The sequence below is a fragment of the Bufo gargarizans genome, chromosome 2 (genome assembly GCF_014858855.1).
Source record: "Bufo gargarizans isolate SCDJY-AF-19 chromosome 2, ASM1485885v1, whole genome shotgun sequence".
Classification (NCBI taxonomy): Eukaryota; Metazoa; Chordata; class Amphibia; order Anura; family Bufonidae; genus Bufo; species Bufo gargarizans.
Genome location: NC_058081.1, coordinates 541441735 through 541465392, shown reverse-complemented (window position 1 = coordinate 541465392; position 23658 = coordinate 541441735). Strand labels below are relative to the sequence as shown.

At 42.7% G+C, this 23658-nt stretch overlaps 1 protein-coding gene across 2 annotated transcripts in view; it reads right to left on the bottom strand.

The window, feature by feature from the left end:
• Positions 1 to 9680: 9680 nt before the first annotated feature.
• MYADM (myeloid associated differentiation marker) overlaps positions 9681 to 23658 on the bottom strand; it is a 33624-nt gene continuing 19646 nt past the window's right edge. For both annotated transcript variants that reach the window (XM_044278074.1, XM_044278075.1), the window contains exon 2: positions 9681 to 10952. In XM_044278074.1, the coding sequence (XP_044134009.1) occupies positions 10021 to 10941 (921 nt within the window). In that variant the 5' untranslated portion in view covers positions 10942 to 10952 and the 3' untranslated portion in view covers positions 9681 to 10020. The remainder of the gene's footprint in view (positions 10953 to 23658) is intronic.

Genomic DNA, 23658 nt, shown 5'->3' with positions numbered 1-23658 from the left:
GTGTTCAAGACGGATCCGTCTTGGCAATAGAAGACCTAATACAACCGGATCCGTTCAGGGCGGATGCATGCGGTTGTATTATTGCAACGGAAGATCCGCAAAAAACGCTAGTGTGAAAGTAGCCTAAGGCTACATGCACACAACCGTATGTGTTTTGTGGTCTGCAAATTTGGGGGGCGGGGGGAATCCATTGTAACAATGCCTAAAACGGAGGTGTTCTATTTTTTTGCGAGGCTGCGGAACAGACATACTGATGCGGGCATTTTTTACGGACCCATTGAAATGAATGGGATTGCATGCTATCCGCAAAAAAAAAAAAAAAAAGAACAAACAACATTCATGTGCATGTAGCCTAACTCTGCTTGATTTACTGTATGACAAAGAAAACATGATTTTACAATTGTCTTGTGAGATATTTTGCATTATGCAGCAGCTAGAACATCATCCTGATTTTATTACTAACCAGAATCTAACCAGCCGTATATCGATGTTCAGCCCAGGGGAGGTACATACAGTCATGTGTATTGTATGGCTATCCTGCTGTATCTAGGCCAACAGAAATATAATACAACATTCATGATCGGATCCTTACTAATGATAATGTGTTGACTCTGCTCATTCTATCTCAGTCTACACAGCAAAGCTACGGTGAGCTAAAAAAAAAAAAATCCAGGAAGTGTCAGCTTATTGCGACTGCTCTAGTGACCAATGTGAATATCTAAGAAAAAAAAAAAAGGAAATTTTTTTTTATATGGTTAGTCACATAAAAAATCTATAAAAAAAATAAAAATGTAATGTACACATGATACATTCCGTTTAACAACACGTAGAAAGATATTTAGTGACTTAAGCATTTTCTGGAAATTCTCTTCAATACTTGGAGTATTTCGTTATTTTATTTTTCTACGAAAAATGACCGATCTATTTATGCAGATATTTCAGACACCACAGAATTCAATATCCTGAATGGGTATTTTTGTGGGGTGGGACAATCATTATGTTTTGCAACCCTTAAAGGGGTATTCTCATCTCATTGATCATATTTTAATTTATTAAAGTGATCATTTTTCTAATTATGTTCCTTTATCAAATCCCTACCTATCTCGGCAAAATTCATTCCTTTTTATCCCACTGTTGTCTTCTAGTAACCACTAGATACGGCCAACGCATGTGTGCTGCGCCTGCGCAGAACACATGGTCTTACCCCGGCCGGGCCGCACATTGCTGTCTTGAACGCGAATGCCGCCGCGCATGCACAATGGTGACTTCTTCCTGGCAGAGTACAGTACAGAGCAGCACTGCATACAGAGCATGTGTGGCTCTGTACTATACTCGGCCAGGAAAAAGTCACCATTGTGCATGCACGGTGGCATGCGGCAGCGCGGACATCGGCGAGGGCCATGCAGAGAGAGGACGTGCAGGAGAAGTATCGGAGGACCGGGACAACTTCAAAATATGTATCTTTTTTAGATAAATAAATTCACCACCAAATCCACCAACAATAGTATCCTAATGGACAATAAAGGGGGTTACTCAGGAGGAATGCCAATGGATGAGATTATGGAGTGGAGGGACGCAAATACATGTGGATACTATCCACATGAACGAGCACGCAAGGACTGAGCTCAGTGTGATGTCATAAGGAGGCGTGGCTGGCCTTCACTCAAACTGCCTAAGCCCGCCCAGCCTTAGAAGCAGGACACCAGGAAGTGGACTGCTGGTGAGGATGAAAACCCCTTTAAAGAGTACTTTTCATGGGTCCAAACATAATAAACTAAGTAGCAGAACACGTAGGGGTTAATGCAGGGATGTCCCTGCACTTATTATTTCTGTCCGGAGCTCCGTTCGCCTGCTGTGGCCCCAGTTATATTCTCCTGCGCTGTATGCTAAGTAACAGCATCGGAACACCAGGGAGGAGACATCAGTTTTTCTCCCTGGGCGTTCCTTCTCCCTTGCTGTAGCGCTGTCCAACCGCAGCGCAGAACGTCACAGCCAGGGAGAAGGGGAGTTTTTGTTTTTTCTCCCTAGCTGTGACGTTCTGCGCTGCGATTAGACAGCGCTACAGCAAGGGAGAAGGAACGCCCAGGGAGAAAAGCTGATGCTATTACTTAGCATACAGAGCGGGAGAATGTAACAAGGGCCACAGCGGGCGAATGGAGCGCCGGACAGAAATAGTAAGTGCAGGGACATCCCTGCTTTAACCCCTACATGTTCTGCTACTTAGTTTATTGTTTGCCCCCATAAAAGGTCCTCTTTAACCATATATCATCACTATAATGTATTCCCTTTGATGGTTACTTCCTTCCGCCAATAGTACCCAGTGTGTACACTGCAAACTGGTCATACACATGAGATCATGGTTGGCAAATCCTGCCTGATCGTACTGAGGGCCACATTTTGATTAAAAAGTTACCAGATAAAGCCGAATGCACACGGCCGTGAGCGGTCCATGGTAACCCGGCCTGGATTCCTGCTGAGAGCAGGAGCGCACGGCTTCATTGGTTGCTATGACGCCGTGCGCTTTATGCCACCGCTGCACTACAGTAATACACTCGTATGATATATACAAATGTATTACTGTAGTGCAGCGGCGGCATGAAGTGCATGGCGTCATATATATGTGTCCCTATGCGTTTCATCCATTTATATAGCCCCAGATTCATCAGGGGACACTGGGTTAGTGCTACCTACAAAACAAAAACAAATATTTATTACCCTGTATGTACACTTAAAATTAATGGTAATTGGATCGCCCATTATCACCATCAAATAAACCACTCACTTACATCTATATGGGCTGGTTGGTCCCCGATGTAACCACCCTGGAGAATGTATGGTCGCACCTCCGGATATATTACCCCTTACAGGATAAGGGTACTGTTAAATGGGATAAAGGCCATTAGTGATACATGGTGTCCCATATTGCACGTGGCATCATAGCAACCGTGCGCCGCACGTCCTTTTAAACTGACGTCACCGCCTCCCGACGTGTGCCGACTTCATCACGCACCGCCCGTGGGTCGCCGCGTTATTGAACACATGGGGAGAGTCATGTGGGTGCGCTGGTCACTCCCTTAGGGCGGGGACAAGGGCTGTCAGGTCCTGATAGATACCCCCAGTACCCAGGTCTCTGAAGGTCAGTACAACACTGGTAATAGAAAATGACATAAGGGGGCGTGACACCGTACCATGGTATATCACATATACCTACTGCAATTGCCCGATTAATGGGGACTAGATAATAGGGAATCCTTAATAGGATCCTGTCCAAATGGACACAACATGAATACCAATGGACATTTTGGCCCGATTCTCGCTACGGTCATATACAAGAGCACAAGACTAAATTGAGGGAAGTGCAGGGGATCTAGATAAAGCAGCCAAAATTCAATTGCTCATTGAGGCCACAGGGACTAGACGTATCAAGCTCGAAAATCCACCAACATTCTCGTTGCAAGATACATCTATCCCAATCACCCCCACGTAATGGTTTGCAAACTCGTTCTATCCCCGCAAATTTGAGCGCCATCGTACGTCCATTATAGACAGTGTTAACGTGTCTGGCCAGGGGTCTCTTTGGTATTCCGAACGTCCCCAAGGTGTTCACCCCGGTGGCCAGACAGGATAACACTGTCCATAATGGACGTACGATGGTGCTTAAGTTTACGGGGATAGAGCAAGTTCGCAAACCATTACGTGGGGGTGATTGGGATAGACGTATCTTGCAACGAGAATGGTAGGGCTCTACCCTTCTGCAACATTATACACACACGGACCAGACAAAGTGAGTAATCGGTGTGGCCACAGATTGTGGAATACAGCAGAATCCCCACTTTTCATCTGCGGATAGGAACAACCTGATTGGGTGTGAGATTCAAGCAAGGCCCTACCTGTACACGTTCTCTGGTAAGAAGTGTATACCTTTATGAATGCTGGTTTATCCTTCTTAAGCATAAACACACTTTCATGGTAGGGAATTGTTTGTGGTACCTGGCCATGTAAGGCGTGGTGTCTATGAATAGAATTGTGGGCCTTTTGAATTTTAAGGTATAACATTAAACGTTACATTTTACTACTGCCTTTTTATTGTTTTGGTTTTGTTTACTGCGGTTGTCTGCTAGGACTGTATTTGGTCTTGAAAGTGGAACAGCCTTTATGGTTGGATTTGTGTTGCTTGAGTTTGAAACAAGAATGCAATTTGAAATACTGTACATTAATATATTTATTAAAAATAAAACAAAAATAAAGCACAGGTGTTTTTTTAACATAATAATATAAAATTTAATACAAAAACAAGCTTAGGTTTACACAGGTACAATACTGATAGAAAGGAGGCACTTTGGTACAGAAAGCACAGAGCATGCTGTTGATAGAGTATGTGCAAAAATACATTTTTGTTTGTTTCTATGCATATTTCATTGCCATTGCATGACTGATAGAGCAAAAAAAAAAAAAAGCATTCATTCTATCAAGTCAAAAAGGCTACATGTGCAAATAAATGGACATTTTGCCTGAGAAAGAAATGCATAATTATTTGGTAATGAAAAAGTTTGTTGATGTTTTATATAAAGGAGCAGACAATGATTGATATGAAGGGTGTATCGTTTCACCCCACCTACACACATCAAACTAGGAGGGTTAACAACTAAAACTGTATACCACTATTAAAGAGGCTCTGTCACCACAAAATGTGCAGTCTGCGGACAGCAGGTTATACAGCAGGAGTAGCTGAGCTAATTGATATACAGGGTGGGCCATTTATATGGATACATATGCATATGCTGTGAAGATACAAGATGTGCAGCACCTGAAACTACGGATACTGGAAGCCTGTGCTAGGCATTTCTCCTGCGGTGTTGCTATCAGTGTGTAAAGAGTGGGAGAAGAGGGTTGCATTGACAATCCAACACAATGGGCAGCACGTTGAACACGGTTATGTGGTCAGAAACTTGTAAATAACTCATGAAAGAATAAAGTTACGTTAAACCCAAGTACACCATTGTTTTTCTTGTGAAATTCTCAATAAGTTTGATGTGTCACATGACAAGCTTCCTATTAAAAAAATTAAAGTTGGATTCAAAATGGCCGACTTCAAAATGGCCGCCATGGTTACCACCCATCTTGAAAAGTTTCCCCCCTCACATATACTAATGTGCCACAAACAGGAAGTTAATATCACCAACCATTCCCATTTTATTAAAGTGTATCCATATAAATGGCCCACCCTGTAGAGTTTGGTGGGAAAAGATTCAGCAAATCGTGTAATTTATATCTGGTTTTATTTCCCCGAACTTAAGACAACCCCCGTGTACCTCTATTAATGACTGACAGCTACCTCTATATACACATTCACACAGAGAATTCTATCAAATCACTCATAGACCTCCCCTGTGCACAACAGAAGTCCAAGAAAGCAGGGTAAAATTTTTAGAGCTTCCCACAAATTAACTTCTGCTTTTGCTGGAGACAGAGAGAGGATCCATTCCAGCTTCCCTCTGTGTTCCGGTCCGCTAATATTGACTTCTAGCTGCCCCAGTGTGCTGCTCCTGCATCCAGCAGTTCTCCTCAAGCCTGGTGTCCTAATGCAGGCAGTCTGTCAGAACTATACTGGTTCAGACTTCCTTCCCATACTTCTAAGCCAATCACTAGTGAGCTCTATCCTAATCCTTGTCCTTATGCTCAGCACAAATTGTGTGTAAGACAGTTTATGCTCAAAGCACAGATATATAGGACTCAGAACACACACCGTCATGGCAGCAGAGGGAAGGGAAAATTGCAGGCCACAGAAGACAGTTTTTACTTACAAGACACATAGGGGAATGATCCAGAACAAAAAAAAAAAAAAAACGTGCACAGACAGAGCAAGGACTATTTAAACTGATGCAGAGTCAGTCCAGGATGCTAATAAAATAAAACCAACACATGCAGAGGCATGTAAGCATTTCATAAATAAATTCTATTATGACTGGAGTAAGAAATGCACTTTATATATACTGGAGGGAAGATGTGGCTATCTTACACAGAAAACAGCAGCCTGAAATGAGCAGTCAGCAGTTTTCAAGCTATGAGACTTGAATGGGGAAGGGGCCTCTGCACTGAGCTCAGAAGCACAGCCAGTGAAGAAAGACACACCCATCTAAGCTCTCTCTGTTGCCATGGACCGGATTCACTTCGTAACAGTGAGATGACAACAATTGCTAGAAGGGAGACCTCTAGTCGCAGAGATTGAAGTCAAGGTTTTGTAGGGTGGATAACATGAAACATGAAAGTTATTAACACATTTGTTCAGCATAAACCACCGGTGGCCTTTGAGAAGAAGTTGTGGCCATTTAAATGTATAAAATGGACAAGGTTTACTGAATCTTTCCCCACAAACCTATATAATGAATCTGCTCAGCAACATTTTTCTTGCAGATTGCACTGTGTTTTTGGTGACAGGTCCTATTTAATACAGAATATCTGATTAATAAGACAAAATGATCTGAGCACTGCCTGGCCTTCTCTCATTCTACACTTAACTCTGTGCCATTTAGACATGAGCTGAAGCACTGAGTAATCTGTCAGACTGGTGACCAAGGAGGAGATATGCGACAAATGTACAAAATGCTCTTTGGCAGTAGTCAGGCCATTTTTCCCCCAATTTCAGCCGGATTTATCATTCAGACATTTCAAAAAAATTAATTAAGGTGGAGAATCTCTGTAAGAATGTAAAAGACGCCTGAAGTTCAGTTACCTGGTCTGATTTTCTATGTTCTGATACACAGGTCATAGATTTTTATTCCAGTACCATACTAGGTGGGCTTTTTCAGCCACTTTAAAGGGAACCTGTCACCACAAAAATGCAGTGCAATATACAGGGAGCACATTATAGAGCTGGAGGAGCTGAGCAGATTCACATATAGTTTTGTAGGAAAGAGTCAATGCAACTTCTATTTCATTCACCTTAATTCCTGCTTATTCTGGGCTTTGAAGTCAAGGAGATGGTCCTATCAGTGATTGACAGCCATCTCTGTATACACAGTCATAGAGGGAAGGCTGTCACTGATAGGACCGTCTCCTGGACTACAAAGCCCAGAATGAGCAGGAATTTCAGCTCCTCTAGCTCTATAACATGCTGTCTGCAGCTCAGATACCACGTTCAGTGTGACAGGCTCCCTTTAATGTCTAGAATGCAGAAGTTACATTACATAATCGATGTTTTAAAGTAAATAATTTAACATTTTTAGCCAGTCTAACACTATTTCGTTTCCCAGTACTATGACCATTAGACTTAATATAATCAGCTTTCTTCAAAATAATTACCATCCATTAACTGACATGTGCATGACATTCAGACAAAAAACTGCTATGAATATATAAAATATTCTGCCGCACAAACAACTTCCTACAGGCGGCAGACACTGCATGTAAATTATGATTCTAAGAACTTTTCTTAGAAGCTTTAGATCTCAAGAATACTGGTTCTTCTTAAAGAGACCTGGCTGAAATGGGAGTCTTACAGGCAGTGCTCCTTGGAAAAAGTATGCAGATTAAAGGAGTTGTCCAGTATTCGAAAAACATAGCTGCTTTCTCCCAAAAACAGCACCACTCTTGTCCACAGGTTATGTGCGGTATTGCAGCTCTGCCCCAATGACTCCAATGAAGCTGAGCTGCAATACTAGACACAACCTATGGACAGAGGTGGTGCCAGTTTTGTAAGAAAGTAGCCATGCGCTACTGATCCTGAACAATCCTTTTAGGGCTCAGACACACAAGGTACGGTATTTTTTTTCCGGCCTGTATAAGGAACTATTCACATCAATGGGGGCCAAAAAAAAAAAAAAGCAAAGTCACTCCGTGTGCATTCCGTGTTCATATGTCCGTTCTGCAAAAAAAAATAAAAAAAAATATGGAACATATCCTATTCTTGTTCATTTTTTCAGACAAGGATAGGACAGTTCTTAAGAGGGCAGGACATTTCATTCCACAAAATGCAGAACACACATGGCCGTTATCTGTGTTTAGGGGATCCACAATTTGCAACGGCCATGTGCATAAGCCCTTCATTCTAAAGTCCCAAGTGGTGTTTCAAGGCTCTTCTATGGGTCAGACAAAAGGCAACTGCATGTACCGCCAACAGGTGGCAGTAGAGAAACAGTGCGTTCTGGAGTAGAGCTCCTTTTCATACCTAATATATGTATAAAAGGTCATCACACGGTCTAATATAAAATTAAGCAATTTTTTCTCAGAAAAATAAGTTGGATTTTTGTGATAGATATTTACTTAAGTATTCGAATGGAACTAAATCTAAAAATGCTCTATAATAATCATCTGCATTAATATACATGTATAAATGTATAATACAACAGCTTTTTTTCTCAAAGCTCAAGCTTTAATGCAAAAAACTGAAAACCCATTTTCTTTGGTAAATTAATGAAAGTCCCATATTACAAACAATGGAATAAAACTACAGTCCGGCTCAAATAAAATGACCCATGTTCAAAGTCCGAAATACCTACCACTATCGTCGGTCGCAACACTGCCCCGATCCAGAAATGCTTGCTCAGCCAATCACTGGCCATGTTTGGCTGAGCGGGCATTTTCTGTGTATTGAGTGAGACAGGGCCAAGAAGTAAGGACCTGGGCAGCGATGGACATAGATAAGGTAGTGCTGCTGCTTTTTTTTTTTTTTTTTTTTTTTAACGCACTCTGATCCCGAAGCCAATTTTTACTCACTGAAAGACCCCCTTTAGATTACATTGGCAGTTTTTACATTTCCCTTTCAAGAACAATTTGCATGATTAAAGTGTCAGAGTTTTTCAAAAGTCTTACCGACAAAGGTTTTGATCTGTGGGGGTCTGAGTGCTGAGACCCCCATGAATCACTATAACCAGGAAAGGGAAGCGCTCACCTACAGTAGCGTGCTCTCCCTCATCGCTCCAAAGGATGGAACAGAGATGGGCCCATAGACTTCTATTGAGCTCATCTCCAGCAGCGAGGAAAGAAAGCGCGATACACATGGGCTTCTCTCTCCTTGTTCTCTCGATTGGTGAGGTCTCAGCACACAGATTCCCACCAATCAAAACTTTTGAGATGTCTTTATGACCAGAGTATAGCTCAGTGACCCATCAATGGAATAGAATAATGGTGATAAATGTGCGCCTGTTCATCGATTTGTACCTATGACACTGGCTGACCTGTTACATGTGCGCTTGGCAGATGAAGGCTTCTGTGTTGGTCCCATGTTCATATGTTTCGTAAAATGAATTTTTTATATATGCAAATGAGCCTCTAGGAACACCAGGAGCGTTACCATTACACCTTGAGGCTCTGCTCTCTCTGCACCTGCCACGTCCTCTGCACTTTGTTTGACAGGGCCAGGCAATGAAAAGGTCATCACACCTGTCCCTGTCAATCAAAGTGCAGAGGACGCGGCAGGTGCAGAAAGAGCAGAGCCTCTAGGTGTAATGGTAACGCTCCTGTTGCTCCTAGAGGCTCATTTGCATATATTAAAACATTTCTCTCAGCAATGCGGGCACATATGAACATGGGACCCACACAGATGCCTTCAGCTGCCAAGGGCACATGTAACAGGTCAGCCAGTGTCATAGTTACAAATCTGCTGACAGATGCCCTTTAAGAAGCAAAACACAATTGTCTTTCAAAAGGCATTACGTGTGTACAATAAAATGATTTTTTTTGGGAAAAAAAAAGTCCCTAAGGGTCTGTGATTTACTGTGTTCTACACAACAAGCAGCAGCAAAACTCGTAACCCACTGAAAAACAACTAAATGGCCATCTTATACTAGTGCAGTACATTGAAACTTGTGTGAGAAGATGCAGTGTGGAGAGTAAGGAAATCAGGATGACCCGACTGGAATAAGGTCACATGATCCTTTGTTCAAATAAAAAATAATAATTATAAAACAAAACCTTCGATATATGTTATATAACGTAAAGAAGTAGCTGACCTTCAGACAAGTGTTCTTTTCTGGAATTATTACAGCAAGCATGAAGAGGGCTGGATGAAACCCTGATCTCTTAATAAACTGTGATGAATACAAGTCTTGCAGAATGCACCAGATCACTAATGTAAACTAAAAGATTGATACCTGTCAGAACAGCAATGGCGACACTTTTATCATAAGCACATAGTTCGTATTGACGAGAACCACTGCAGTAACCAGGCCTTCCCCGGTCACCACCGTGCTTGGCATCAAACTTGTAGATGGGCCAGATGATCAAGGCAGTAATATAAAGGAGAACTGCAAGGAGAGCGTAGGCACTGAGGAACTTCTCAAAAGCAATGGGCAACCAGCTTGTGCACTCTCCGACACACATAATAATGACCAGAACAGAAATGATAAAACAGATACAGTAAACGGCCAAACACCATTTCAGTGCCTCATGTGAATTATACATAGATGGATCTGAAATAAAGACAAAAATGACACAAGCAATGTAGCTTTCTATGACTTTCAGAAGTCCAGGAACAGTCGCCATGTACCCAGAAACTTCTCCTGGCTGAGCTCTGGTCAAGGACACTTCAATGATATAGGCCAAAGTGGCAAGGCAGGAAAACACGGTGGCCACGATTTCATAGGTGCGTCGATTGCCGGCATGGCTTTTGTCTTCCAGATAGTACAGTGGGTAAAGGATGGAGGCAGACAGGCACATCAGGACAGCAAACATCGCAAAAGTGATTGGAAAGTTCTTCCAGGACACCGGCATCCGGTTCTGAACTCCGGCAAATTCCACAATGATTATTATTATTGTAACTACGAAACAGAAACACCAGGAGAACATGCACAATTCTCCAACTCGGCCACTCCAAATTCCATTGTGGACAACCAAGCTGAAAGTAACACAGGCAAAGATGGCTGCAAGAATGCGCACAATCCCAACAGGTGACCTTAAGGTCTGGGTGTTGCCCACCACCACGGTTCTCTTTTGGACTGGCATGGTTGATGTACCTACCAAAAGAAAACACAATGGATTACTACATAGCATCAGATGAAAGTAACTACAATAGAGGATCTCAACTAGAAATTAGATCCCCACACTAGTAAAAGTCAGTTCATTCTAGAGTCGAGCTGTCAGGTGAGAGTAGGTCTATGCCTTCATATATTCTACAGATAAAGCACATACAGTTTAAGGCTACTTTCACTTTCCGTTTGAGAGATCCATTCAGCGCTCTCACAAGCGGTCCAAAACAGATCAGTTTTGCCCTAATGAATTCTGAATGGAAAAGGATCCGCTCAGAATGCAACAGTTTGCCTCCGTTCCGTCTCCATTCCGCTCTGGAGGCGGACACCAAAACGCTGCACGAAACTGAGCCAAACAGATCCGTCCTGACACACAATGTAAGTCAATGGGGACGGAGCCGTTTTCACTGACACAATCTGGCACAATAGAAAATGGATACGTCTGCCATTTACTTTCAATGGTGTTCAAGACGGATCCGTCTTGGCTATGTTAAGGATAATACAAACGGATCCGTTCTGAACGGATGCATGCGGTTGTATTATCTGCCAGTTCTACTTTACACCAGTTTTGGTAAATCTCCCCATATATGCTTCAGTATGCTTTTTTAGTATGCCCTCTAAGGCCTCATGCAGACGACCATAGGTGTTTTGTGGTCTACAAACTGCAGATTCACCATTTTCTTTTTCCCTTTCAATCAAAATCTCCTATTCCTGTTCGCAAAACGGACAAGTATAGGACATGTTCTAGTCTATTTTGGAGGACTTTGCACAGAGTGCGGTCCACTTATTTTGCAACCCCATTGAAGTGAAGGATAAGGGCCAAAAATATGGCTGTGTGCATGAGATTCTTATAATAAGCTAGATCCTGCAACATACATCATTCATCATCATCATCACATTATCAGCAGAACTTTACATTATTTGGTATGACAAACTGAAGCCAGGTTCTGCTTCTCTAACCCCGGGGATCAGCTGTTATCCCAGGGAAAGGCACATCTGGCCAGACAGTAGCTGCTGCAGGGGAAATGCAGCATTGAACAGTGACAACACAAACCTACCCATCATATATATGTCAGAATCATTACTATAGCAGTGGCATTATATCCGGGTATCATCATATTTCGCTTTCTATGACTGTACAGACACATTAACTAACCACACATTTCTATGAGCAGAAAGTACATCTACTGTACAACTTTTCACCTACTTGAAAGGCAGCTATATGGGGCATTTATTCAGAATTCTTATTTATTGTCAATCTGTGATGGCCAAACAAGCTTTCCTCCCGGCTCTCCTATACCAGTGATAGCTAACCTCCGGCACTCCAGCATGCTCCATTTATTTATATGGAGTTCTTAGAACAGCCAAGCAAGTTTGCATTTTGGGAGTCGTAGTTTTACCACAGCTGGAGTAAGGAGGTTAGACATCACTGTCTTGAACAAGCATGAAAGGGTGGCAACTATTCACCTTTGAAAACTAAAGAATCAGGTGTTTACGGGAGTCTGTCAGCAGTTTCCTTTATCTGCCTGTGTCCGCCCCATTCTTGAAATATGTCCCCCTAAACTTGGAGCATCTGTCAGCATGGTCAACCCTGTTAAACCAGGCACACTGCATGATAGGGTGCATTTTAGTTTAGTTGGAGCACTGAGGGGCCAGCCAAAGCCCTTGGAGCACCAGTCTGTGAACACCCCTACAGCCTTAGCCACTCCCCCTTCCCCTGAGATATGCAGCCCTGTCAATCCAGGGGAAAGGGGAGTGGCTAAGGCTGCACAGGTTTTCACAAACTGGTGCTTCAAGAGCTTTGGTTGTTCCCTGAGTGCTTTAACTGGCTAATTAGCCGATTTGCTCCAAAAAACACTTTTATACCGTATGGTTATTAGGTTCTGAAGGTGCCCAGGGGCGGCGTTCATGCGGCCGATACCCAGGCCCCTCTGCGCTTTGCTTACCAAACCCCTCCTCTTTCACCCCTCTGGCTAACCTTTGTTTAATCCGATTACCTCCTCCTCTCCGTCTGAAATTCCGTGTCTCCACCAGCTGGAACTGGTTGCGCAGGCTAGCACATTGAAAGTCCTTGTTCCTCTGCTCATAATGGGCAGTGCAGTGCGCACCTGCCGGGAATGTGCAGAGCGGCGAGGATGTGCGATTTCAGATGGAGAGGAGGAGGTAATCAGATTAAACAAGGGCGGGCCAGAGTGGTGAAAGAGGAGGGGTTTGGTAAGCAAAGTGCCAAGGGGCCTGGGCACTGGCCGCATGAACGCCACCCCTGGGCACCTTCAGAACCTAATTACTATATGTTCTAAAAGTGGTTTTTGAAGCAAATTGGCGATAGACTGCAATATGAAAGGTACCATAGTAATCTGGGGAAAGTAATGGAGAACCTGATCTGAGTGGTCTGTAATGGTCATATTTGGTGAAAGACTCCCTTTAAGTTAGCATGCAGTGTGGTCTTGCGAAATCCTGCTGCAGCAGGCCACTCTTGCACTGTCCACGATGAGTGAATAGAGACACCTCTAGGGCTAACCAATTCAAAACTGCATATCGGGCTTGGGGGGGCATATTTCAAGAATAGCCAGGGTCTTGCAAGTGGATAAAACGAACAAAGCCACACTCAAGAAAACAGTGCTATTTAGCCCATATAAACCATTCCCATTTCTAATACTGTGACAGGTCCTCTGTAATAGGGCTTACTACACACTGACCTAAGCCAGAACTTCAATGTTTAGCGACTGATCGTATACACAAAGTTCCCATTGGGAAGGAAGTCCAGCACATTAGTGACATGTAAACATATTCTGCAGTCTGCGTTACATGGTAACAGAGTGAGTCAATTGTGTGGCGCCCTGCCAGGCTCGCAGGGAACGTGGCCTTATAAGGCAGCAGAATTCTACTTGTGATCACTCATTAGTAAAGGATTCCGGGTAACACATCCCATCTTCCATATAACTGTGATACTATGTTCACATTGATAAATGTGCTAGTATTTCTGATGATCCATGCAGCAAAATGAACATGTAGGATGAAAAGATTCATCTCTAACCGGCTGCCTTTTATGTTTTTTCTGGCTTCCTGTGAAGGAAGAGACAGGTATATAGGGGGCCTGTGCAAGTGACGGCATCGCATTGATTTTATTGCTACCAGTAGACAAGAACTGAAAGTGCTGCAGTAACCTATCGAAACACTGCCTATATTTAAATCTCTGCTTATTCTGGGCTTAGGAGTCCAGTGGGAGGTCCTTATCAATAGATACTTGATATTGCTGTGTAGTTTGGGTTAACCCCACGCAACAATATACTTCCATGCACGACTATAGGACAGGGAAAGATTTGCATCCCCAATAGAGGGGGCAGAGAAAGATTATTACACTTTGTCTCCCCAACTACTCAGCGTCGCCGCATGAAACCAAACCACGTCCACCTGCGGCAATCAATGGCTGCACGACTATGCAGTAAAATCGTGTGGCCATTGGCTGCCATGGATGAACGTGACATGGCAGCACCGTTTGGCAATATCAAAATCCATAACTCGCCAATGCCACCTGCTGGATCTGTCCTGGTGATATCATGATGAATGACATGAGTTCTGTGCACCCTTGTAGGAGCTAGAGCTAGCCAGATCCATGGCTGATAGGTCGCTCCCAGTTACAGGGGGAAACAGTCATGGTAAAGATCAATCTAAATATAAAATTAAACTCAAAAATATCCACTATATCAAAAAGAGACTAACTTTTAGAAAAAAAGAGTGATAATCACAAAAAAAAACACAAAAAAAAAAAGAAAAAAACTCGTGTAACCCTTTCGTCACGTTCGCACTTCCAGGGCCCACGTCTATGAAAAGGGCATGCACCTCTTGTATGCCATATTTTTAAGAAGAAAGGTAGTTCAGTTTGGTTGCACTTTATATGACCCCCCCCCCCACGCGCGTGCGAGCACACACACACACACACCTTTTTACAAAGTCAGGGGCGGTGTGGCTATGGGTGGACCTCTTTTTTAGACAAATTTATGCATAAAAGTCATAAATAGATTCTGTCACCTCGTTTTTCGATTATAGAGCTGCGGACATGCACGGCTAGATCGCCGCTAGCATGTCCGCAATATACCGGTCCTATAGGGCTGTGTGCTTTTATTTTGTTTAAAAAATGATTTTAGAGATATGTAAAATGAGCCTTATAAGGTGCCCAAGGGGCTGTACGAACCTTCCTGGTGCGCAGCCACGCCCCCCTGTGAAGGAGCCCAGCACCGCCTATGTCCTCCGAATCTCCTCCTTTCGTCACAGATAGATTGCCGTAATCTCGCGATGCGCAAGCTCGCGCATGCGCAGTTCCATACCTAAGGGCTCTTTCACACTTGCGTTGTCCGGATCCGGCGTGTACTCCACTTGCCGGAATTACACGCCGGATCCGGAAAAACACAAGTGAACTGAAAGCATTTGAAGACGGATCCGTCTTCAAAATGCGTTCAGTGTTACTATGGCAGCCAGGACGCTATTAAAGTCCTGGTTGCCATAGTAGTAGTGGTGAGCGGGGGAGCAGTATACTTACCGTCCGTGCGGCTCCCGGGGCGCTCCAGAATGACGTCAGAGAGCCCCATGCGCATGGATGACGTGCCATGTGAACACCTCATCCATGCGCGTGGGGCGCCCTGACGTCACACTGGAGCGCCCCGGGAGCCGCACGGACGGTAAGTATACTGCTCCCCCGCTCCCCGCTACACTTTACCATGGCTGCCAGGACTTTAGCGTCCCGGCAGCCATGGTAACCATTCAGAAAAAGCTAAACGTCGGATCCGGCAATGCGCCGAAACGACGTTTAGCTTAAGGCCGGATCCGGATTAATGCCTTTCAACGGGCATTAATTCTGGATCCGGCCTTGCGGCAAGTCTTCAGGATTTTTGGCCGGAGCAAAAAGCGCAGCATGCTGCAGTATTTTCTCCAGCCAAAAAACTTTCCGTTCCGGAACTGAAGACATCCTGATGCATCCTGAACGGATTTCTCTCCATTCAGAATGCATTAGGATAAAACTGACGACGGAACTCTATGCCGGAAGAAAAGAACGCAAGTGTGAAAGAGCCCTAAGGCTGATGCCAGCACAGGTAAGGAACACTATACAGTCACTGCGCGAGCTCGCACATCGCGAGATTATGGCAATCTGTGACGAAAGGAGGAGATTCGGAGGACATAGGCGGTGCTGGGCTCCTTCACAGGGGGGCGTGGCTGCGCACCAGGAAGGTTCGTACAGACCCTTGGGCACCTTACAAGGCTCATTTTACATATCTCTAAAATCATTTTTTAAACAAAATAAAAGCACACAGCCCTATAGGACCGGTATATTGCGGACATGCTAGCGGCGATCTAGCTGTGCATGTCCACAGCTCTATAACCGAAAACGAGGTGACAGAATTCCTTTAAAATCTAACACCTGTGCACTGCAAACAGGCTTGGATTAAAATGTGAGCCAACAATTTAGACCGAAAACATCACTTTGCTACACGAGACAAATTTGTAAAAAAAAATATATATATATATATATATATAAATGGGACATATTTTGGTGTAGAAAATCTGTGGCAATGTCTACACGAATGACCGTACACCAGACATACAAATTTTTGCGCATGTTTAGCTGTGGATTTCACCTTCTGCACTGCAGGTCAAGTGATGTATAAATTCCACTGCCGAAATTTTCCAGACCAAGCAGGGGAAAGTTTTTATACAATCTTATGCACTTTGCAGCTACTGTAAATTTCTGCAGACTTTCCACACACAGTTCTGCTGTGGAAAATAATAGTATATTCACACATGGCCGATTTGTCGTATACATTTCTGCAACTCACCCATTCATCTGAAAGAGACTTGCAGAAATGCTATTTATGTAGCGGTGCCTTATATTGCACCTGATTTAGTCTCAAAAACACTATCTAATTTCTACTTCACTCCAGGGCTGACAAACTTTTCTACATCCGTTTTAAGTGGTTAGTTGAGACACATTTTGCCTAAAAAGTCGCCCTTTCACGGAGACATGTGTCTACTTTCAGCTCACGTGAGCAACATTTTCAAGCACATACCAATTCGACCAGTCTTAGGCATCTTTCACACGGGCGTTAAGATGCGGATGCCTTGCGGGAAAATGCACAATTTTTCCACGCGAGTGCAAAGCGTTTTAATACGTTTTCTAATATCTGATGCAAAAAAAATAAAAAACTGAACTGTGAGGGATATGGAAGTACAGTACAGCCCTTATGAACCTATTATAGCTGCAAAGCGGAGCCGCAGTACGGGTGTGCAAAATACGTTAAGAGAGCTTTGTTAAAAACATATCCAAAGTACCACAGTTCTTAGTAACTGCCGTCTCATTCGGGAACTGGATCTAAAACCTCCATTTTCAGACAGAGTTAAAGATAAAATAGGAACATATTTTCGCGGCCCTGGAACGTGAGTCACAGCGGTCTCCTGTGCACTTTATAGTATGAGGTCACCTATAATAAAAGTACAACTGCAGCGAAGAACAGCCAAACCAAGGTGGGGCACTTCCTGCCACTAGCAGTGGGAAGATGTACTTACTGACAGACTGATGTACTTACAGGGCCCTCATGGTTCAACAGCCCTGAATTGGACATGTCAGGCAGGAACACGCTGCAGTAAGCCCAGGAATAACGTATGTTTTGGCACACCACTAGGAACTTTGTGACTAGACATTCTCCCTCTCCTTTCTGCTTGTCTCAATGCCAGAGGAAGACAAAACAGCCAAGCTCAACACATGCACACCCAAATCTGCAAGTTTAATCCTGCAGCTGGAAGGTGGATTGGGGTCTTATTACCGCTTGTTAGAAGGGTCCCCTGACAATGAGCAGATCACAAAGTGTCCCCCTGTAATCTGGGAGTAAACCAGGCAGCAAGTGTTTAATTTCACTACAGCGCCACCATGGGGAAAATTAAGCATTACATGGTCCCATTCACATCAATGGATTACTTGTGTAATATAGGACAGGGCAGGGCCGACAGAGCAGGAGACACCCTTTGTAACCACTCTCCACTCTAGTCAATAAATGAGTATGGGACCCCCTCTAGTCACAGCTTCTCTTTAACCCCTTCACGTCTGCCATACGGCTATATACGTCCTATCTGTACATATCCCGTGCAGCTAGCACGTATATAAACTTTTGGCCACTTCTATATAAACGCTTAGATTAAAGCTTCTGCCTCACGACTGCCGCTGTCACAGACAGTGTACAGTCCAGTAATGGCGGCAAGGGACCAGAGTGGACCCTTGCCGGAAATCAATCTGATTGGTTAGTCTGTGCAGACTAACCAATCGGATCGCGGAAGTGTAAAAGTGCCTGTTTCAGGCTCTCATCTGCCTGAAATCAGGTAGTGTCTGCTCCGTGCCCCCCCCCCCCCCCCCCGATCTGTGGCCACCATCTGTGCCCCCTGCATCAATATCTGTGCGCACCCCAAACCCCCCCCACATCCAAACTTTTTGCCGACCATGCACTCTGTTCCTGAGCCGAAGGCATTAGCAGCGAGTGTCAGCTGTATGCCAACATGCTGCTATAACCCTTTAGATGGTGTGACAGCAGCATGCATAGGGTTAATAGATGGAGAGGACTCCCTCTCTCAACAAGCAGGCTGCTGCGTTGAAATGGCAGCGGCCCGATGGTTGTCATGTCAAGAGCATTGCAAAGTATAGTACAGCCATCAGCCCCACTAGATCTTCAACAAAAAGAACAAAAAAAAGTGTGGAAAAAAAGTAAAAATAAACATTTTTATAATAAAAATGCAAATTAAAAATAAAATTGCCTTTTCCTATATCCACTCATTTATAAGAGATTAAAATTATAAAACTACACATTAGGTATCACCACATCCATGATGACCGGCTCTAGAAATATATCACATGATCCACCCCGTCCAATAAACACCATAAAAAATAAAAACGGTTAAAAAAAGCAATTTTTGTGACCTTGCATTACAAAACGTGCAACACCAAGCGATCAAAATGATGTAGGTCTCATAAAATGGTACCAATAAAAAATAAAATAAATTTTATATATATATATATATATATATATATATATATATATATATATATATATATATATATATATATATATATAATCGGAAACGGACAGCAACTCCAAAGATACCAAAAATATATTTATTGGGCCACAGTGGCACAGTGAGGCGACTGTTTCGGCTCCAAATCCCGAGCCTTTCTCAAGCAACAAAACACAACTGATAGTGCACAATATAAATAGGTGTACATAATTAAAAAATAACAATGATCAATAATCATAAATGGTGTACAACACAATCAAAAGATCAATATATCATGATTATAAAAGTAACAATATTACGAAACAGATCCAATGATACATAATTATATTTGTGATATACAAAAAATAATGTGAATCAATATGATATGAAATATAAATATAAGTGGCTCCAATATATATCATCTGTTACGAATCCCTTTAATTACATTAAATAAAAACAAGGAGGAGCAAAGAGGGGGCCGATGACAATATACCACAGAGTTAGCGTGTCTTCACATCTCCGCAATGGCCACAGTTGGCGTCTACCTCGATAGAATGCGCAGGCGTCAAGGTCCGTCCCGGCAAGATCGCATCATGTGACGCCTAACTTCGGCGTCCCACGTCACAACCTGCGCCGCGAGTCGCACAATGTCCATTGCTCTCCAGTGCGCATGCTCACACAACTGTGACAGCAAACACGCCATCTTGAGTACTGGACAGAGGGCCCACAATTGATTAATTTACATATTCCGTGGCTAACCGAAGGCAAATAAGGAAACCATGTATCCCTGTCAAGAGATCATGGTAATCCTACAATGGGCATGCAATATGCGCCAGGTCGACACCCCCATATCGATCGTGCAGCAAGTGCCGCCCCAATCACGCCTCCAGAAATCGCCACAAACAGGGTTCTCCTTATAAATATATATATGTAGACACATTTATGGGATCTGTCGGAACATGGCCCGACTCCCAAGCATAAATCTTCTAAGTATAACCAATTTATGGACCAAGTTGGATGTGGGACACGATATATCTCAAAGTGGTAATACTGCATTATCCTCCCATCGCTCCTCTTCTTATGTAAACTAATCATCTGAAATATAAGATGAAAAAAAATTTGAGAAAGAAATGCATAAAAATGCATAAAAATGTAGGTTAGATTTTATAATAACATTTGTGTTTTGTTCATACCTACACACAAAAAACCGAATAACAGACAGTACATGACATCAAAGGGCAAACCACCCTTCTAAACACACACCCCTAGATTAAAATCTACATTGAGGCCATTAGGTCTCAATGTATTCAACGTGTGTATCCAAAACAGCTCCTTCTTTTTCAATAGTAAATTCCTATTGCCTCCTCGTCTAGGTAGAGGAATATGATCTATTATCCAGCATTTTAATTGATGTTCTGTATGATTCATCTCCACAAAATGTTTGGGGACAGGTAGATCCCGACGTTTTTTCTTAATCGTGGAGCGATGATTATTTAATCTAGTTTTTAGATCAGTCGATGTCTCGCCTACATACAATAGTTTACAGGGGCAACTTAAGACATAAATCACGAAATTTGAGTTACAGGTGAGATAAAATGAAATAGAATATCCCACATTAGTGAATGGATGAATAAAGGTTTTTCCTTTACAAATGTGTTTACAATTGACACAACTAAGACATGGGAAACATCCCATGCTCCGTTGTGTCAATGTTGTCTGAGTCAAACCAGGTCCAGGACCTATATCAGCATGAACCAGCTGATCACGTAGATTTCTAGATCTTTTGTAAGAAAATAATGGAGGAGATTTAAATTCCGGTACCTGGCTAAGGCATCCCCCTAGGATACCCCAATGTTTAGTAATGATGCGATTAATTGTACCACTGTGTTCTGTATATTTTGTAATAAAGGGAATCCTATTATGGGGACCCTTTTTCTCCCTTCTAGCTAATGTGTCCTCTCTATCCATATCTTGGACACGGTCTACTTGAGACACTAATAGCTCCGGAGGATAACCTCTATGTCTGAATTTTTCAACCATATTTTCCAATGATTTCTCCAATGCACCAGGGTCAGATATAATCCTTTTGGCCCTGAGGAATTGGGAAAAAGGAAGGTGCTTCACCATATTTCGCGGATGGCTACTCTGAAAATGCAAGAGGGTGTTTTTATCTGTGGATTTAGTAAATAACCTAGTTTCCAACCGACCACTCTGATATATGACAGTGGTATCCAAAAATTGGATTTCAGTGTTGGAATATATCAGAGTGAATTGTAGCTCTTCATTAATGCTATTCAGGTAACCTTGAAACTCTAATAGTTCAGAGACATCACCAGTCCATATGAGGAAGATGTCGTCGATGTATCTCCACCACCTCAGAATATATCTGCTGTGGTGGGACACATGGACGACATCTTCCTCAAAACACCTCATGAAAATGTTGGCGTATGTAGGGGCCACATGGGACCCCATCGCCACACCCCTAATCTGTTTATAGAATATATCCTGGAACAGAAGATAATTCTGTCTCAGGATAATATTCAAAAGGTCAACAACAAAATCACATGCTTCTCCAGTCAAGGATGACAAATCCAACATACGTCTCACCGCTCTGATACCAAGATCATGGTTAATTGACATATATAGAGATGTCACATCAAATGACGCCAGAATGATACTATCCCTAGCCCCACAGTCAACATCCTTCAGTTTGCACAGAAAATCAGTGGTGTCCTGAATATAGGACTCGGCCCCACTAGCATAATTGTGTAGGAGTTTATCCCAAAAAATTGAGATTTTACTAAAAATAGAATCTGAACCCGAAACTATTGGACGACCGGGGGGGTCGACCAATGATTTGTGTACTTTAGGAAGTACATAAAGTACCGGTGTAACCGGATGATTCACAGTACAGAATTCAGCGAGATCGTTGTCAATGATGCCAGCCATAACTGCATTATTTAAACATTTTTGAATAGATCTAGCAATATCAAATTTTGGATCAGTCTGGAGTGCAAGATATACTTCAGTATCGCCTAATTGGCGTCTAATCTCCGCGATGTATTTGGCGGTATCCAAAATTACAATTCCACCCCCCTTATCTGCGGGTTTCACAGTAAGGAGGGGGTCATTTCTCAATTGTTCAATCGCCTCAATCTCAACTCGAGTGAGATTGGGGTTCTTGAACATTTTTGTGTTGCACGATTGTTTATATTGCAACACTTCAGATTTTACAGCAGTTATGTAGGCATCAATGGCAGATTCGCTAACCACAGGAGTAAAATTACTTTTGAGATGTAAACCAAGGCCACCCAGCGTAAGCTCACTCTGCTGGGAAGCATTCGTTCGCATCCTATCACAGAACCATGCTTTCAATTTAATCCTGCGAAAAAAAGCAGATAAATCCACATCTAAATCAAATGTATTAAGTGCAGTCGAAGGACAAAAAGTAAGTCCCTTACTCAGGACACTTACTTGTATGGGCGTAAGTACTTTAGATGATAAATTAATAACAGTCATTTCTTCTTCTGTGTCTGTACTTTGTTGACCTGCATACGGTTCCTGTTGTTGCGCAATTTTGGAGGTTCGTCGGTGTCTGCGGCCACCACGTCTGGTACGGCCTCTCTTTTCTGCTGGTTGTTGCCTCTGTATCCTAAAAAAGGCGTTGCATCCTCTGTTCCTGATGGTTGTATGTTCCTCTTTTTCTTTCTGTCTTTCTGATTAGATGTATTACTATCAAACTGCCAGGTATAGATAGAACCCCTTTTGTAATCCTCTAGATCTCGGATCCATTTTGAACGTTTCCCCTCTTCCAGTTCACCTTTCAATTTAGCTACATGGGATGACACATTATCAACAAACAAAGTAAATTCATCCGGAATTAGAGAAGTCTGAAGCGCCCGTTTAACATCACCAATCTCAATAGCTGTAGAGGATAATTCTTCTTGTATAAACTGAATATTCAAAAGAATAAAGTCCAAGGAATATCTGTTTGACAACATTTCCAGCTTCTTACAATAACTTTGGTTATGAAAAAATAAATTAGGTCTTAAATTAGATCTCATACCACGTGGAATTCTTTGGGCCTTATAATATTCCCCCAGAGTAGTCATGTGTAGACCTAGGGACGCTGTTTTTTTAGACAGGAATTCAAGTTGTTTTTTCAATTCCTTTGTTGATGGGGTATTTAAAAAGGTGGCATCTCCCCCAATGCCAAGTATAATCTGCTCCGCTTCCTCCTGTGAGTAAGTAGGGCCACGTGGAAACTCAGTATCCATGATTAGAAAAAACAATAGTCTGTTTAAAAAGATTGTGCTAAGCCAACAAGTGAAAAATGTAAAAAGAAACGTATGGCAGCACCAATTCACACCATTTAGACCGGGTGCTATGTCCAGGGAATTCACTGCTTACCCTTGCATATGATCGGAAACGGACAGCAACTCCAAAGATACCAAAAATATATTTATTGGGCCACAGTGGCACAGTGAGGCGACGTTTCGGCTCCAAATCCCGAGCCTTTCTCAAGCAACAAAACACAACTGATAGTGCACAATATAAATAGGTGTACATAATTAAAAAATAACAATGATCAATAATCATAAATGGTGTACAACACAATCAAAAGATCAATATATCATGATTATAAAAGTAACAATATTACGAA